General features: G+C 30.4%; 3 protein-coding genes and 1 long non-coding RNA gene across 7 annotated transcripts; 3 read left to right on the top strand and 1 right to left on the bottom strand.

Moving 5' to 3' along the window:
• The first annotated feature begins 959 nt into the window (after positions 1 to 959).
• LOC130451273 (facilitated trehalose transporter Tret1-like) lies at positions 960 to 6,791 on the top strand. The gene is made up of 2 exons (XM_056790182.1): positions 960 to 1,385; positions 4,224 to 6,791. The coding sequence occupies exons 1-2, from the start codon at positions 1,322 to 1,324 to the stop codon at positions 5,597 to 5,599; spliced, it is 1,440 nt and encodes a 479-aa protein (XP_056646160.1). The 5' UTR covers positions 960 to 1,321; the 3' UTR covers positions 5,600 to 6,791.
• On the bottom strand, positions 3,626 to 6,307 carry LOC130451274 (uncharacterized). Its single transcript, XR_008910697.1, has 2 exons — positions 5,940 to 6,307; positions 3,626 to 5,483 (listed from the first exon to the last, which is right to left on the bottom strand). It is a non-coding gene; the product is annotated as an uncharacterized LOC130451274 (long non-coding RNA).
• A 1,209-nt stretch (positions 6,792 to 8,000) lies between the features above and the next one.
• On the top strand, positions 8,001 to 16,671 carry LOC130451479 (uncharacterized). Of its 4 annotated transcripts, XM_056790513.1 has the most exons (5): positions 8,035 to 8,491; positions 13,217 to 13,353; positions 14,943 to 15,754; positions 15,863 to 16,443; positions 16,540 to 16,671. In XM_056790513.1, exons 3-5 carry the CDS (start codon positions 15,444 to 15,446, stop codon positions 16,605 to 16,607), a joined length of 960 nt encoding a protein of 319 aa, XP_056646491.1. In that variant the 5' UTR covers positions 8,035 to 8,491; positions 13,217 to 13,353; positions 14,943 to 15,443; the 3' UTR covers positions 16,608 to 16,671. The 4 variants fall into 4 exon arrangements, with proteins under 4 accessions (XP_056646490.1, XP_056646488.1, XP_056646489.1 ...); XM_056790510.1 differs by having other exon boundaries at positions 8,012 to 8,491; positions 15,863 to 16,671; XM_056790511.1 differs by having other exon boundaries at positions 8,012 to 8,491; positions 13,217 to 15,754; positions 15,863 to 16,671.
• On the top strand, positions 11,255 to 12,725 carry LOC130451480 (uncharacterized). Its single transcript, XM_056790515.1, has 2 exons — positions 11,255 to 11,770; positions 11,887 to 12,725. The coding sequence occupies exons 1-2, from the start codon at positions 11,460 to 11,462 to the stop codon at positions 12,629 to 12,631; spliced, it is 1,056 nt and encodes a 351-aa protein (XP_056646493.1). The 5' UTR covers positions 11,255 to 11,459; the 3' UTR covers positions 12,632 to 12,725.
• Positions 16,672 to 16,913: the final 242 nt, after the last annotated feature.

The following is a 16,913-nucleotide window of genomic DNA, read 5'->3' as shown; positions in this document are numbered from 1 at the left end:
GTATACAGTGTCACTTCCTCATTCATTTGCGTAAGCGTATTGCCTTTTAAAAAGAAATATTTGACGACAGCTCGATAATCAGTTTTCAACAAAATCTTTACAACGACTCACTCATCCGATTATCAAACAGAAACTATTATAAGCGTCCAAAACGGCTGAAATTTTAGTTGAAATATATTTCCAGCTTATTGTTATGAGTTAGCGCCGCGTACATTTCCTGGAAGGTCTTTTTACGGCGGCAATCTCTTTATATTGTTTTTATAATGTGATTACATTATGTTGTTTTTGTTTTTGTAGAGACAATTTTTTAGGCCTTTGTATTTGTTTACGGCATTCTAGATATCTAAGAAGTAAACGGCGTATTGGAATAAATGAGTGTGTTGAGAATTAGTAAGTGTTAGTAGATAGTTGGTAATTACTAAATAGTTCAGTGTATTTAACGTTAGTGTATAAATTAATTCCGAAAAATTGTTATAAAATAGATAAGAACATCACATTATATTGCTTACATCTTCAGTTTGTAAACGAACACTTTTCATACAACCCTAGTAAAAATGGCCATATGTTTTTTTATTTTTTTAAACGTGAGTTTTCATTTTTTTACCGATTTATACTTTATTGGGCCTATAATTTTTTGAAAGATTTACTAACGTGAAAACAGTATTTTATTTGAAAAAATTTAGTTCCAGGATATTTTTTGTAACAACAAACTGCTATAAATCTGTTGAAAAAGTTACTTTATAACATATACCTAATTTCCAATATAATTTTGTAAAATTGGTTTGAAAATATGTAAAAAGCGAAATAACTAATATGACTCCTAAGTAGTATAGAAATTATCGAAGAATTCGACATAAATTCTCACTTCCTAGTATGATTAATAATTACCTACCGATTTTTAATGATGATTTAAAAAACTGTCGGAATTTGGAATAGTTTCTTTATCTGCGTACCTTGTTTGAAAAACAATTTACAAATAGATATACTGATTTCTTGATTTCATTCGTAGGAGTATGAACCTTTTCGACTAATAATTTAAACATTTAGTTATCAGAAATACACGAACAATTGAAAATTGTAAACCGCAAGGCATTAGTTACATAGATTCTTCAAGAGATATTAAATTATCTTTTCGATGACCATTAACACAAACAAAGTGTATTTAGAACATATTAAATACATATATTTATCAACTATATTCATTGTAGTCAGTAAGTAGTTCATCGTTACTTCAAGATTAACGTTATGGACGTTATCTTCCAGTTTTAATTACGTTAAGATTTCAGCGTGTGTTTTATTAGTTCGATAGAATTTTTTGAATATGGATGACACAGAAAATGGATTATTTATAGGAACTAAAACGCAACTATTGGCAGCAATATCCGGTAAGTTGATTACAAGTTTATGTGCCATAAAGTGAAAAACTATCCATACCAAAATATGATGACGGTTAAAATACAATGTGTTTGATTTGACGAATAAATAAAGAGATCATATTATAATTTAACCATACAATTGTTGAAGCTGATCTATATTTAGACTATTGGTAGGAATTAAACATCAATTTAAATCATATAATTTCCAAATAAGCAACGAATTCGGAAATTCCTGTTATTGTTCACTGTTTGGTTTTGATTGACAATTATGTTCATTGTGACGTGATAACATTGGCTTTTTCAAATGTGTTACTTTGAATAACAAATTAGTTCAAAATAATATATTATGTAGAAGTATTTTCACAATAAATAATATGAGCAGGGGTTATTTTTTGTATAGTTTTGTTAGTCAATTTTTCTGCTATAGTTATAAACGTTTGTACTTGAGTTAAATTTCAGAAGAAATATGCTACTTGAAACTTTTTCACTATAGAAGGATATAAGGCATCACGATGATGTAGAGAAATATGTGTTATTTACGAGGATGATGCTACAACTGATAGTATTGTGCGTTGTTTTGAACATTTCTGTGGTAGAAATTTGGTTGGTGTCTCACTGAGAAGTACTATTAAAATGGTGCAACTGATTTAGATGTAACAACATGAAAGTTTTCAAAACATCGGTGATGCACTGATCAGCAACTATCAAACACTTGGGAAATACAAAAAAAATTCGATGTTTGGAACATGAATTAATTGCACTAAATTTAATTCATCGTAATGATTAATAACGGATAAAATATGACAACGTTAAACGATCGCAGCCGAATAGTGATGGAGTGATACAAATGAATGCAAAACTTGGACTGGAAGAGAACCAACCGGTTGGTTTAGTATGATACCACAGAACATAACCCTATAGATATGTTTTGTGTACGATACTGTCATAGAAGATGAAGATGGGTGTAAGATTAAAATAAAGTAAAATAATAGAATAGTTATGTAAGATAAATATGAAAACTAACAAACAATTCAAAAAATAATAGTGAAGATATAAATAGAAACAACAATAAAAACTTAAATAAGTGGGGAAAAGAAAAAAGTAATAAAAATTAACATAAAATATGTACGTGGAATATTATGACAATGATAAAACCAGGAAAAATGATAAATCAATGGCCGGTCCAATGATAGAAAGAATATGGGATAATAGAAAAAGAAATGTCAGCAAGAATGAATATATAATATATAAATAGCACGACATTTTCACGTCCGAGAGTTCACCAAATAACTTGGACTTTGTAAGATCAAAAAAATATTCCTCAAATCGAGCAAATACTGATAAACAAGCGAAAAAAATAGCGATAAGAAATATACGAACTTATAAAGAAGCTAACGTTGATTCACTATGTTGATGGTCACGATTAACCAGTAAATAAAAAGAATCAATGTAAAAACAAAAAAAATAAAATATGGGAAAGTTTATCCATGAAAACAGAAGAGAAGAATACTTAAGAGGATTTTTTAAATCAAAACGTTGAAGTAGAACCGAAATATACTAAAAAATTTCTGGGAATTTCTAGGAATAATGATTAATAGTAATGGCAAAAAAGATAAAAAGATAAAAAACAAAATCTTAGCATGATAAGACCGATAGTAATGTGCGGCGCAGAAACTATAACAATAACAATAAGAAAAAACGGAGTTAAGAATAGCAACAAGAGAGATAATAGGAACAATATTAGGACCAATCAAGATTGATTAAAATGGATCAGGGCAACATTTGAATTATGAAATAAAGAAGAATATAGTTAAAATAATAAAAAGAAGCAAAGGATAAGATGAAGACCCAGTTGCTTTGTCAATGCTTCAGTGGAACTTAGGAGGCAGAAGAATAAGAGGAAAGCCTAAATCAGTGGTTAAGAAAAGTAGAGGGGACCACAGTAAAATAAGAATCAAGCGATAGGAAAAAAAGGTTAGAGATATTTTTGGAATATTTGAAGTAATAGAAATATTGGTTGAATATTTAAAGTAACAGAAATATTAGCAGTATTCTCAGCTCTAATAAATAAATACTAAATATTTTTGAGGTGAGTGGCCGTTGTTGAAATGCATAAATAATGATAGAAGATAAGTGATTTATTGCTTGCCAAGAATTCAATAATTGATAACATATATTTACATCCCAAAATATTTAAAAATAAATTGTCACAATCTTATATTTTTATTGTAAATAACACTAGTTGATTATTTCTGGTAATATTTATTATTTTACATTGTTTGAGAAAAAACTTCAACATAAATATTATTGTGCAATTTTGATGAAGATAGTTAAACAGAAAAAGGTCCATAATCTACTGCATTGTGATTAACATTATTGTTCAGATATCAGAATTACGATTCCACTGGAACAAAAAAAACATATAGTTAACAAGTTTAAAATATTGACAATGATATGAGCCTTTCCTTGGCTTGATTTTTATTCAAGTTTTCCCAATGAAACGCTGTCAATTGTTGACTTTTTCATTTCATACAATTGTTTAATAAACTGATTAATCCAATCAGTGTTTTATTGTGCAGTTTACCAGTAAAATAAAATCCATTTTACTGGTAATTAACTGTTGAAATATCTAAATACTCAAAAAAGTATTTGATAGTTTCAACAATCCGTAGTATTCTTGTATCGTAGAAGGAATTTTCATTTCAATTGAAAATATGGTTTGCTGTTTAGTAAGTTAACCATTTTTCATGAAATAGAATTCTCCACTCTTGACGAAACTAAGAATTTTAATCAATTGAAAATTAAATTGAGAAGTAGCATTCAATTATTATTCTTTATTTATTTCAGGAACACTTTTTGCCATATCTGACGGAATGTCATATGGATGGACAGCTCCCATGATTCCCTATCTTATCAGTGAGAAAAGCCACATAAGAACTACAAAATATGAAGCCGAATGGTTGGAAACCTGCTTAATGGCAGGCTCATTTTTCGGACTACCTTTGACCATATACCTAGTTGACAAGATAGGAAGAAAAAAGTCATTACTGCTAGCTGCTTTTCTGTCATTATTATCATGGATAGCTGTGGCATTTGCTACCAATATGCCAGTGTTATTTATAGCCAGATTTGTTTTTGGGATAACAGCTAATACATCCTTCGTGGCAGCTCCGATGTATGTAGCTGAGATGGCAGATCACAAAATAAGAGGATTTTTATCTAGTGTTATTTATTTAAATATGCTCTCAGGTCTAATTTTGGTATATAGTGTAGGTCCGTATCTTCCATTTTATGTGTCACCTGTCATAGGCATAGTAGTTTTATCGTTAGAACTTTCAGTATTTCCTTTCATGCCAGAAACTCCTTACTATTTAATTTACAAAGGTAAAAGGCTGGAAGGAAAGAAATCGTTAGGGTTTTTCAGACCTGGTAGAAATATTGATCGAGAATTAACTCAAATTGTGAAAGCTGTAACACGACAAAAATCCGAAAAAGGAAATTTCGTAGATTTATTTGTTGCAAAAGGAAACAGAAAAGCTATAACTATAATGGCTATTCTAGACGCCGGACAACATCTTTGTGCTATAAGCGTCATACTAATGAATCTTCATGTTATTTTGGAAGCTGCTGGATCAATATACATAGATTCATCAATAGCGGCAATTATTTTTGCTGTCATCATGTTCTTCTCTGCATATATATCTTCATTGCAAGTCGACAAGTATGGTAGAAGATGTATGCTCATGATTTCGTTGATAACAACAGCTATGTGTTTAAGTGCTCTAGCTATCTATTTCCATCTAAAGTTATCAGGTTATGATGTTCGAGCAGCCAGTTGGCTACCAATTGTAGCTGTAATGTTTTATGCTGCTTCCTTTAAGATGGGAATTGGGATTGTTCCAATAGTACTTACAGCAGAGCTTTTCCCTGCGAACATCAAAGCAATTGGTATGGCGATTTCAGATCTAATGTACGTAATTGGATCAATAGTCAGTCTTCAGTTGTATCAGTGGTTAAATAACTCATACGGGTTATATGTACCTTTTTATTTATTCGCAGTCTCTAGTATTGTAATATGTATGTATACTTATTTTTATATTCCTGAAACTAAAGGAAAAACTTTAGAAGAGATTCAGTATTTATTAAAAGATGAACCTATCCCAATTACGAACTCTTTAGTGAGTTTGGTATCAAATAGTTCAAAATCTTATAATACGTTTTAACACTTGCAATGATTTCAAGAAAAATAATGCATATTTTTTTTATATTTTGGGTATGTAATACTAATAATATATTTAACTTTTGTTTAATAGGAAAATAATGATTTGAAAAGTACTAAACTGATGAAGAATCATTTTCTATTACCAGCCGATTCTCACTGATTGAAATAATTGAAAAATTTTTGTTTGTCCCTTTATATTCATAACTCTATTTGTATCAGAATGTCAATATCACCTTTAGTTTTTTACGTGAATTTCTTCAATTTTATACGAATTAGATAGTAATAAACCTTACTCTATGTTCACAATTTCAAATAGTTATTTTCGAAATTTCAATATTCACCTGATTCTTTCTACTAACAGTTTTACTCTATTTATTATTCATCTCCTCCCATTTATTCTATTTCTACTTATTTGTTCACCCCGGTACATTTCATTATTCATTTTTTTTGTTCTAGTTCTCTTAGAAGTACAAGTTTTTTGCAGTAATATATTTTCGTTCGTGTAATAGTTGTAAATAGTAATTTTAATCATATATTTTCTTCTCTGTTTTATAACTACAGAACAAAAAATATCTGAGTGTGTATAGTCTCGATTAAACCATAATCCTTTTTATTCTATCGTTCTTATGTAGAATTGATAATATAGTTCCTTAATCACTTGAATAGGAACCTAAGAATTCACTTTTATAAATTTACACTCAATGGCAATAAGTCCGGAGGTATTTTGAATTGTCAAAACTCTACTTCTTTCCCCTTCTTAGTACTCAAAGTGATAACATTACTAAAGAGATAAACATCATAACTAACACACATAAATCAAATAATTGGAGTCTTCCTTAATGGATCATTTCAAAGAATTTTGATATTTGTATTATAACTTTCTCAAAGGGCCTGCTGAATAAATTTGGTATTGTTAGAGTAGTTTATTAATAAATAGAATTTTAATGCATATAATTTGAAGCTTGATTCATCCCAATAGAAAAAACGTGTTATATTGGTATTGTCATATTTGGTCCATGATTTTCTAATTAGACTGACTCATCTACAAAGGGCTCCATGATTTTGACATGATCTAGTATAATTCGTCATTGTAGGTTAGGCAACCAATTTTACAATTAAAAGAATATTTCCGCAATCTGTATGTCAACATAATTTGAAAAATGTTTAAATTAAAATAAAAGTTAACGATTGATGATGCTTTTCATTTCTTAAAATTTCATGCGCATCGTCACATTTTCAGATTTCAAATAATTTTTAAGATACTATAGAGTTATGCATGTAATGTAACTGTTATTATTGCAGTTCTGTATACATTGTAATGAATCTATCCTGTTACTGCATTGGGAATTAGGATTATGGAAGATAGGCACAGTCACCGATAATATATAATGGTCACAGATCAACTGCACGAAGCTATATTTCAAAAATCTGGTTCAGTATGAGATAGGCCTAAAAAATCTATAGTACAGATCAGGGCCGGATTAAGCTAGTGGCTTGCGGGGGCTATAGACCCGGGCCCCAGGTCCAAGAGGGCCCCATCATTTGGAAATCATTCTGTATTTTTCTGTATGTTTCCGAATTCCTTAAGGGGGCCCGTCATTATTTTAGCCCCGGGCCTTATAAATCTTAATCCGGCCCTGCTACAGAAAAAGGAAACACTTTTCTTAAATATAGACTAAATTAACCAAAGAAAATCACTCAATACCAGGCTTCAATATGACTTTCATTCACTATTTAGACTGAATTATATTATAGAAATATATGAATGCAAATTATATGCATCAATTGGAAAGGTAAACTTAAGTCGCTAGTCTTCGAAAATTGGGTATCAAATTCTTCATTATTATTTAGTAATTGTGCTATTGGATATAATTTCGCGAGAAAAGTATTCCAAAACCACTCATTCGCACAAAACGAGTTATCAACGTATCTTTACGTGCTTTCGATAGGAACATAATGACTTATATCAAAGGTAACGCGTCTGAACTAGAGTCATCATTTGATTGAATTATGATGGGTTGTAAAGAGGGTGATACCACATTACAACATACTCATCTTCTTCTTTGTTCAACACAGTTTTTCCAAAGCTCTTGGCGGTCTGCTGTTAGAGTTCTGCAACCTCTTTACTCAGCTCTGGAGACATTTTCGTAATTCTGATTTTACGTTTGCTAATATTAACTCTATAGGGTTAAATACGCAATAGTAAGGAGGTATTCTGAGAAGAGTATGACCCTGTCCTTTGCACAACTTGTCAATACAATAAATTTTCTTTAAGTTAAGACCTTTAATAACAGTAAGCAATTCTTTGTTTGTTGGACCTTTTTTACGATCGCTGACAGTTATAACTACATAATGAAACGATATGGTTGTTGACGACGAATAGTTATAGGCAGGTACAAAAAGAAGTAGAAATACACATCCGCCATCGAACGAACATGTTGACATTCTTGTCAATTAATTGAATTGTATAACTGAGTTATATATGTTATTTATACTCTCATTATCTGCTTTTTTGGCAGACCAAATTATAGTGACTGACGTTGATCGAGCCAAAAAATTTGAAGAACTTTCGCAATCCAGTCATGGACGAAGATAGTCATTGGACTACCATAGTGAGATGTAATATGTGCGGCAAAATACCCGAACAGGTCCCATTATATCAGTGTCCTTTAGAACATCAATATTGCATGGATTGTTATTTCAAATTACGAGATAGGTGCAATAAACCTATTCATAATGAGGCCACCTGTATTGTTTGTAAAGCTACGGGAATCTTCACCCAAAGTAAAATTAATGCGGATTATTTGCATAGAATCAAAGCTAGACCAGGCATCGGGAGACCTTACAGATATAACATCAATGAAATTGCCAATAAAGATTCTGAAAACTCAAGGTAACTATATTTTCTCATTAATATTCATAAATATGAAATTTGAAATCTATAGGTTTCCTGAAATGTTGGAAAACAAATAGTCTACATCTGAGATTCTGTTAATTTCTTCATATTTTAGACCGTCCACTTCAAAGCTACCCAAAGAAAAAACTGAGAGAAACATAACCCTTGAAAGTTTATTTGGTCTTCCATCAAAAGAGCTAAAACAATTGTTGAGTAGGAAGACCAGAACCCCTGAAACATTACAATCAAATGAACCACTTAAATCCACATGTGGTTCACCAAGACCAAACCCTGAACATACAATTTCACAACAGTCTAAAATACCAATAAAATGTCCACATGGGCCTTGCAAAAAAGTGATAACCACCTCATCTTTGATCTCACATTTCAAGTATGATCATGCAGGCATTCCCTCTCACGATATAAGAAGAGATAGAGAATTGTGCCTGAAGTTAAATGTTACAGACATAAAACATAACAATCATCATTGTTTGGGGATAATAACTGTGTATGAACCCAATACTACTGCCATTGATACTTGCAAACAGTATGTCCCCGTTGATTCATTTTGGCTATTGGTGACTGGTTTCATTGGACCTCATATTGATGATGCTTTGGTTATCATTTGGTTATTTTGTCCTTGCAAGGATTCTTATCATACTACAATTGAACTAAGTTCAAAATCAGGTACCATGGCATTTTCTACGTACTGCGAAGTACACACTTCCGCTCAAAATTTGGAATTTGAAGATATTGCTAGTAAGCTGCACTGCTTGTTGTTAAGTAGGACTTCAATAATTGCTTTACTAGAAGATGGACCTGAACTGGATTTAATGATAATCATACATTGAGTAATGGAATAAAATTTGAAGTATTATATTTGATGTGAAATCAATAAATTTGATTTTAATATAAATTCGATTTATGTGTTTAATTTTGGGTTGAAATTTACTTAAAACTATTTCCAATTGACAATTTTCCCCTCTGATTAATTTTTTAGACTACCGATATAAAGGCATTTTTCAAATTGACAGAAATTTCTGGTAATTTTTTTAAGATAATATGTAAAGAATAATTTTTGATTTGTGACTCTTGCTTCATCCCTAGCTCATTTTTAGTATTTGTAGATGATGTTCTTAATATCAGCAATTTTTCTATCCATAGCTCTTTGACTTCTGGCTTTTTTGTGTTCTTTTTGTTAGTGACCTTTTATTCATCATATGGAAGTAGAAAATAATATTTACTCATTGGTTGAATAAATAGTTAGAAAAAAGTTATAAGAAAAAATACATTTTGCTTACTAGTTAATTACTTTTATGTCCAAGTTCTATATTTTGTTGTTTAATTATAGTAAAACCGGAATCTATATAAGTATTCTATCATTTACAATCTAAGTAGAAATATTAATCCTCTCACATTTATCTGTATTTATACCAATATTTCACAAAATTCTATTGATATTACTTTTATATTTTTTTTTCTATTACTTATAGTTGGAAAAAGTAGAGAAATTTGTACTTGATAGGAAGTTTCAAGAAAAAAGATGAACTTTTTGAACTAGTTCCCCAAAATGCAAATTAGGAAAAAATATTTATGTATGGCACACAATAGAATTGAAGAACTACAAAAGGTATTTGGAGTAGCCAACACAAGTGGATTGTTATAATTTAACTTTAGTATAATTATAGGTTACTAAGGACTTACTTAATTATTACAATACTTTGTAATATCATATATGATTTCTATATTTATATTATATTTGATATTTGATTTCCCAATAATAATAATAATAAGTTGCAAGGTTTGCCATCTCATGGGTTTCAGAATTTTTTACTTGTGTACGATTTATGCTAATGCAATAAACTATCAATCTTTTTTTCAAATTGTCTCATACTGCATTAAATCTTTCTAGCTCAAAGTTTCCAATTAAATTTTCTAATTGGCAATTTGAACATTTATACCAAAATTCGTTACTATTTTCACTAGTTTCTTTCATGTTTAATAAATATAAGTGATTTTCATGGATATTAATGTGAATGGGTTATGGCATCGTAATATTAAATCCTTTCAGTTTGGTTTTATGTGTTATAAAATAAGGTAATTACGGGTAGGTCTACGTTTAAATGTTTCTTGAAGAAGTTCGCTATTACTACACACTCTGGAAGATTTGCCTCCACCATGTTCTGGAACATCTAATAAGTATAATAAGGCAAGAGCTTACAGTATTAGAAATGGGTGGAATGAAGACACGTGGTGCGCGATAGAAAACAATCCGGGTACAATAAAGTGATAGTCACCTAATTGTTAATAACGTTATAATTAATGTGATATTTGTGGTTTGATAAAGTTTTAAGTATTAATTAATAAAAGTGTACAATTTTATTGATGAACCTTACCAGCGATAAGTTGAAATTCACGTGTGTGTACTCATAACAAGAGTATAGGATTTATCAACAGGGATTTTTATCAAGTAGAATTCTAAAAGTTATTTTGTTGTGAATTGTTTGTTGGAAACTTACTGTAAGATACGCAAATTACAAATTAAGTTCATGTGAACTACTTCTAATGTTAAAATTTCGGGAAAAGGTAGATGTTCCATCTAAAAATGCCCGACAATTGATAAACCATAAAAGCTGATTTTTGTGAAATATATATATATATATATATATATATATATATATATATATATATATATATATATATATATATATATATATATAATATGAAATTCTCCAAAATATTATATGAGGTGGTTGTTTATTGAACAGAGAGAGGCAGATTAAAAAAGAAGTAAAAATATATAATAGCATCAAAGTAACATGTTGACATCCTTGTCAATCAATTAGATTTTTAAAACCACGCTATACATGTTATTATATTATTATTATTTCCTGAATTTGGCAGGCAAAATTAGTATTTGAGTTGAATCAATTGAAAAAATATAGAAAACTCCCGCAATTCAGTAATGGAAGAAGATAATAACTGTACTACCATAGTGAAATGTAATATGTGCTGCAAAATACCCGAAATTGTCCCATTATATCAGTGTCCTATAGAACATCAATATTGCATGGATTGTCATTTGAAATTGCGAGCAAGTTGCAATGAGTCCTTTCAAAACGGGGCCACTTGTGTTGTTTGTAAAGCTACGGGAATATTCACTCAAAGTAAGATTAATGCGGATTGTTTGGATAAAATAAAATCTAGACCAGGCGTTGGAAGACCTTATGGATATAACGTTAAAAAAATCGCCGATGAAGATTCTGAACATTCAAGGTAAATATATTTTTTCATACATTGATATGATTCAGCTAATTGGGATTCGTGGGCTGCCTGAGAGATAAAAAACAGATAGTAAACATCTGATATATGTTAATTTCTTCATATTGTAGGCCATCGACTTCAAAGCTGCATGTACAAGAAATTGAGCCAAGTATAACTCTTGAGAGTTTATTGGGTCGACCATCAGAAAAGCTGAAATTATTGTTGAACAGGAAGACCAGAAACCCTGAAGCAGTGCAATCAAACGAACCACATTGCTCATCACTTGAAGCCACATCTCTTTTGCCAAGACCAAACTCTGCACACAGCATTTTACAACAATCCAAAATACCAATAAAATGTCCACATGGGTCTTGCAAAAAAATGATAACCACTTCTGCGTTGATTTCACACTTCAAACATGATCATACAAACATTCCCTCTCGTGATATAAGAAGAGCGAGGGAATTGTGCCTTACATTAAATGTTACAGATATAAAACATAACAATCATCATTGTTTAGGAATGATAACTGTATATGAACCCAATAAAACTGTCGTAAATACTTGCAAACAGTATACCCCTGTGGATTCATTTTGGCTAATGGTGACAGGTTGTCTTGGACCTAATAATGATGCTCTAGTTATCATTTGGTTGTTTTGTCCTTGCAAGGAATCTTATCATACTACAATTGAACTAAGTTCAAAATCAGGTACGATGGCATTTTCTACGTACTGCGAAGTACACACTTCTGCTCAAAATTTGGAATTTGAAGATATTGCTAGTAAGCTGCACTGCTTGTTGTTAAGTAGGACTTCAATAGTTGCCTTACTAGAAGATGGACCTGAACTGGATTTAATGATAATCATACATTGAGTAATGGAATAAAATTTGAAGTATTATATTTGATGTGAAATCAATAAAATAAATTTAAAAATTTTAATAATTAGTATTTCATGTGTAATTTTAGGTGGCAATTTTCTAAAAAAATTTATTTGCAAATCTCTCTCTTTAGCTGATTTAGACTACTGGCTTTTAACTACACAGAATTTTTTTACAATTGATGCTTTTGATAAATTTAATATGATAATTTTTCATTTTCGACTCGTGCTCTATTATTTCACAATTATATTTAATAGTTTTTATACCAGTATTTTTCTATTAATGACCTTTCGACAATTTCGTTTATTTTTTATTAGTGCTTTTGTTCATTCGCCATATAAAAGGATTGATAAACAGATCAAGTTCAGATGTAATTTTAAAAAAAGGGTTCAGTGAAAATAATAATCACTGAATTTTAAGATAGTCATATAAAAAATTAATTCAGGAATATATATGTATTCAATTCAAACCAATTATGAGTATATTATAATATCAATTGACATTTTAATTTTGTATTTGTACCATAATTTACAAACTATCACATTAATTTCATAATTTTTTCTGTTACTTTTACTATAGCTGGAAAACGTACAGAAACATATACTAGATAGAAACTGACATGGAAAATAAGAAGAAATTTCCAAACTTCGAGCATAATAACAACGACCTTTATCTATGGCACACAATGAAATTAACTGGAAAAGTTACTTTGAGAAGTCAGTATTAAGTTTGTATAATTTTTTTGTAAATTTAGATTTGGTATACTTGGTGACTGGGCAGCTATATAACATGTTCAAATGGCTTTACCTTTGTTGATTACTTAATCTGTTTCTACCATAATTATTTAGAGATAGGGTATTTAGTGAATCGGTGCAAACTTTTTGAGAACTGATGAAAGACATTATTTTGATCTTCTCATTTGCCATCCCCTTTGTACGAAATATGAATTATGAGATTTTTGATATTTTGTCATTATTTACAAAACTGTGACACAAGCTGCATTATTTGGGATTCTCATTAAAACAGAACATGGTGTCTACAAACATTGGATTATTTGTGTGATTATAGTATGTCATTAATTATATCTAAAACTTATATTGCACATCATCAACATTCATTGAAAACCAGCTTTATCTTCTAAAACACTTCAGAAAACTATTCCATTGTTGGATCTTTTCTACAACATATGAGTTATTAGTTCTTGAAACTATAACAGGTACAATAAAATAGTTTAAATCATTACGATGGAAATAGCCAACCATTATATTATCAAATTTAGTACTTTCTTATCAAGAATTATCATTTTTTCATTAAAATTGATTATACTGTTTAATCATTATTGTTAAAACACTAATAATTTTTCTTAATTCTAGTGGTATTATGTGGTTAGCAAAGGGACCATATCTTAACGATTTTTCACAGTTACTTTCAAATCATATAATATATTTTGGTATTCCAAAACTCTGATGTTTTCATAATTTTTATCTACCTTGTTTCTTCTTGAGAAAAAGTTGTATTAGTAGCATCATTTAGTTTAGTTCTTTTAAAAACAAATTTTTATCATGAAGTGTTTTCCTTGTTACGTTTTGCTTCTTATTTGAATCATGTTTTTCGTCAGTATACTTCAGAAATAAAAGTGATCCACATTTGATACTGAATACACTGTTTACTGCCACTTCACGAACACCCAGAATTAAACTGTTTAACGCACCTTTTAGTAACGAGCTATTGTGTTTAGAGACGTAAAAATCTTTATGCACTTAACAATCTTTACATAATGTCTCAACATGATGATTAAATCTATTTTATTAAAGTTCGAACAACTACTCAGTGAAGTTGTTTTGAAAAATGTCTCAAATTAAATTTTGACTGAAAATGGATTAACACAAATCAGAAACAGAATGAAGGATGTTACAGTGACTTGTATCCATTATTTTTAACAACTAGCAATTGATGCTCTAAGTTGTTTCGCTGTGTACGAGAATAATTAGAAGATTACCCACGTCCTGTAGGTCCTGTAACGGTGACTACTCCAGAAAATATTAAATTAGTGCAGAAAATTGTTTTAGGTGATTTTTAAATTAAAACATACGCATTTTCAAGAGATCAGAGCTCATGCATGTTACATTACTGACGACAAATTGGCGATACCTCGTTATTTAAAGTTTCAATACAGTTTTGACACCAAAAAGCAAATTCTCAAACCATTATCAGCTGTAGTTTTATCTGTTCATTAGAAGTCTATATTGTTATTATTAAATGTATTGCGATTAATATAATACAATTGTTGCTTTTTGAATTGTAGCGATTAGGGAACAGAGTGGTTAGTGTAAAACTAGAAGAAACTATCATGTCTCTAACCTGAACAATGAGTATCAAGCAGCGGGATGAAGGTACTACTCTGTTTCCTCAAAAATCTGGTTCAGGATGAGGTAGGCCAGAGAAACCACAGTCGTGGCATTAACTACTATTCACAAAACATATTTTGAAAATGATAGGAGGAAAACTTGATTAGGTATATTTCAATAAATTAGTATTGTATATAAATATACTGGAATGCTGAGAAAAACTATACAAGGTGGTTGTGGAATATCAATAATAAGAGGCAGATTCAAAAAAAGAAGTAGAAATGTATTTATAGGGGATGGAATGAACAAGTTGACATTATTGTCAATCAATTAAAAATTGTACAACGTCGCTATAAATGTTATTATACACTTATTATCTGCTATTTTTGGCAGGCAAAATTATCGTAACTGACATTAAATCGAGTGAAAAAATATAAAAAAACTTTCGCAATCCAGTCATGGAAGAAGATAGTCATTGGACTACCACAGTGAGATGTAATATGTGCGGCAAAATACCCGAAATGGTCCCGTTATATCAGTGCCCTATTGAACATCAATATTGCATGGATTGTTATTTAAAATTGCGAGCGAGTTGCAATGGGTCTGCTCAAAATGAGACCACTTGTCTAGTTTGTAAAGCTACGGGAATCTTCACTCATAGTAAAATTAATATGGATTATTTGGGTAAAATAAAATCTAGACCAGGCATCGGAAGACCTTACAGATATAATATCAATGAAATCGCCAATAAAGAGTGTGCAAATTCAAGGTAAATTTTTTCGTCAATATCCATAGATATATTGAGATGAACATTTTTAGATAACTGTGACCCGTAGTTCAATGATACAGTAAACACTGAATATTTTGTTAATTTCAGACCGTCGACTTCCAAGCTACCTAAACACCAATCCGAGCCAAAGATAACCCTTGAAAGATTATTTGGTCTTCCATCAAAAGAGCTGGAGCTATTGTTAAGTAGGAAGACCAAAACCTCTGAGGCAGTACCACCAAATGAACCCCATTGTTTATTACATGAACTCTCACCAAGACCAAATTCTGCACAGAGCATTTCACAACAATCCAAAACACCAATAAAATGTCCACATGGGTCTTGCAAAAAAATGATAACCACTTCCACGTTGATCTCACACTTCAAACATGATCATGCAGATATTCCCTCTCATGATATAAGAAGAGATAGAGAATTGTGCTTAACATTAAATGTTACCGACATAAAACATAACAATCATCATTGTTTGGGAATTATAACTGTGTATGAACCCAATACTACTGCCATTGATACTTGCAAACAGTATGTCCCCGTTGATTCATTTTGGCTATTGGTGACTGGTTTCATTGGACCTTATGACGATGAAGATGATGCTTTGATTATCATTTGGTTATTTTGTCCTTGCCAGGATTCGTACCATACTACCATTGAACTAAGCTCAAAATCAGGTACCATGGCATTTTCTACTTACTGTGAAGTACACACTTCTGCTCAAAATTTGGAATTTGAAGATATTGCCAGTAAATTGCATTGCTTGTTGTTAGGTAAGACTTCCGTAGCTGCGTTATTAGAAGATGGACCTGAACTGGACCTCTCGATTACCATACATTGAGTAATGGAGAAAATTTCAAGTATTGTATTTGATGTGGAATCAATAGAATAAATTTTGGTACATATTCGTTTTTTGTCTATAATTTTTGGTTTAATTTCATCAAATAATATTATTTAGACCACTTGGTATACATAAATTTTTAAACTTAGACACATTTCTGGAAATTGCTGTTTTTAAATAAATATAATGTGTATACCTCAATAATTTTTCCCCTATCTAATAGTCTTAATCCCAACATTATACTTTATATAGTGTTGTATTGATTTTAATTTGAGTAAAATAATGAATGTATTTATTCACATATTC

Source organism: Diorhabda sublineata, chromosome X (genome assembly GCF_026230105.1).
Source record: "Diorhabda sublineata isolate icDioSubl1.1 chromosome X, icDioSubl1.1, whole genome shotgun sequence".
NCBI classification, from domain to species: Eukaryota; Metazoa; Arthropoda; class Insecta; order Coleoptera; family Chrysomelidae; genus Diorhabda; species Diorhabda sublineata.
Note: the sequence above shows the minus strand (reverse complement) of the source record. Positions and strands in the feature narration are given on the sequence as shown.

Bases quoted from the DNA above. Each gene is read 5' to 3' on its own strand.
- LOC130451273 (XM_056790182.1), top strand. From the start codon at position 1,322: ATGGATGACACAGAAAATGGATTATTTATAGGAACTAAAACGCAACTA. The intron at 1,386-4,223 runs GTAAGTTGATTA...TATTTATTTCAG, and splicing joins ACTATTGGCAGCAATATCCG to GAACACTTTTTGCCATATCT.
- LOC130451480 (XM_056790515.1), top strand. From the start codon at position 11,460: ATGGAAGAAGATAATAACTGTACTACCATAGTGAAATGTAATATGTGC. The intron at 11,771-11,886 runs GTAAATATATTT...TTCATATTGTAG, and splicing joins GAAGATTCTGAACATTCAAG to GCCATCGACTTCAAAGCTGC.
- LOC130451479 (XM_056790510.1), top strand. From the start codon at position 15,444: ATGGAAGAAGATAGTCATTGGACTACCACAGTGAGATGTAATATGTGC. The intron at 15,755-15,862 runs GTAAATTTTTTC...TGTTAATTTCAG, and splicing joins AAAGAGTGTGCAAATTCAAG to ACCGTCGACTTCCAAGCTAC.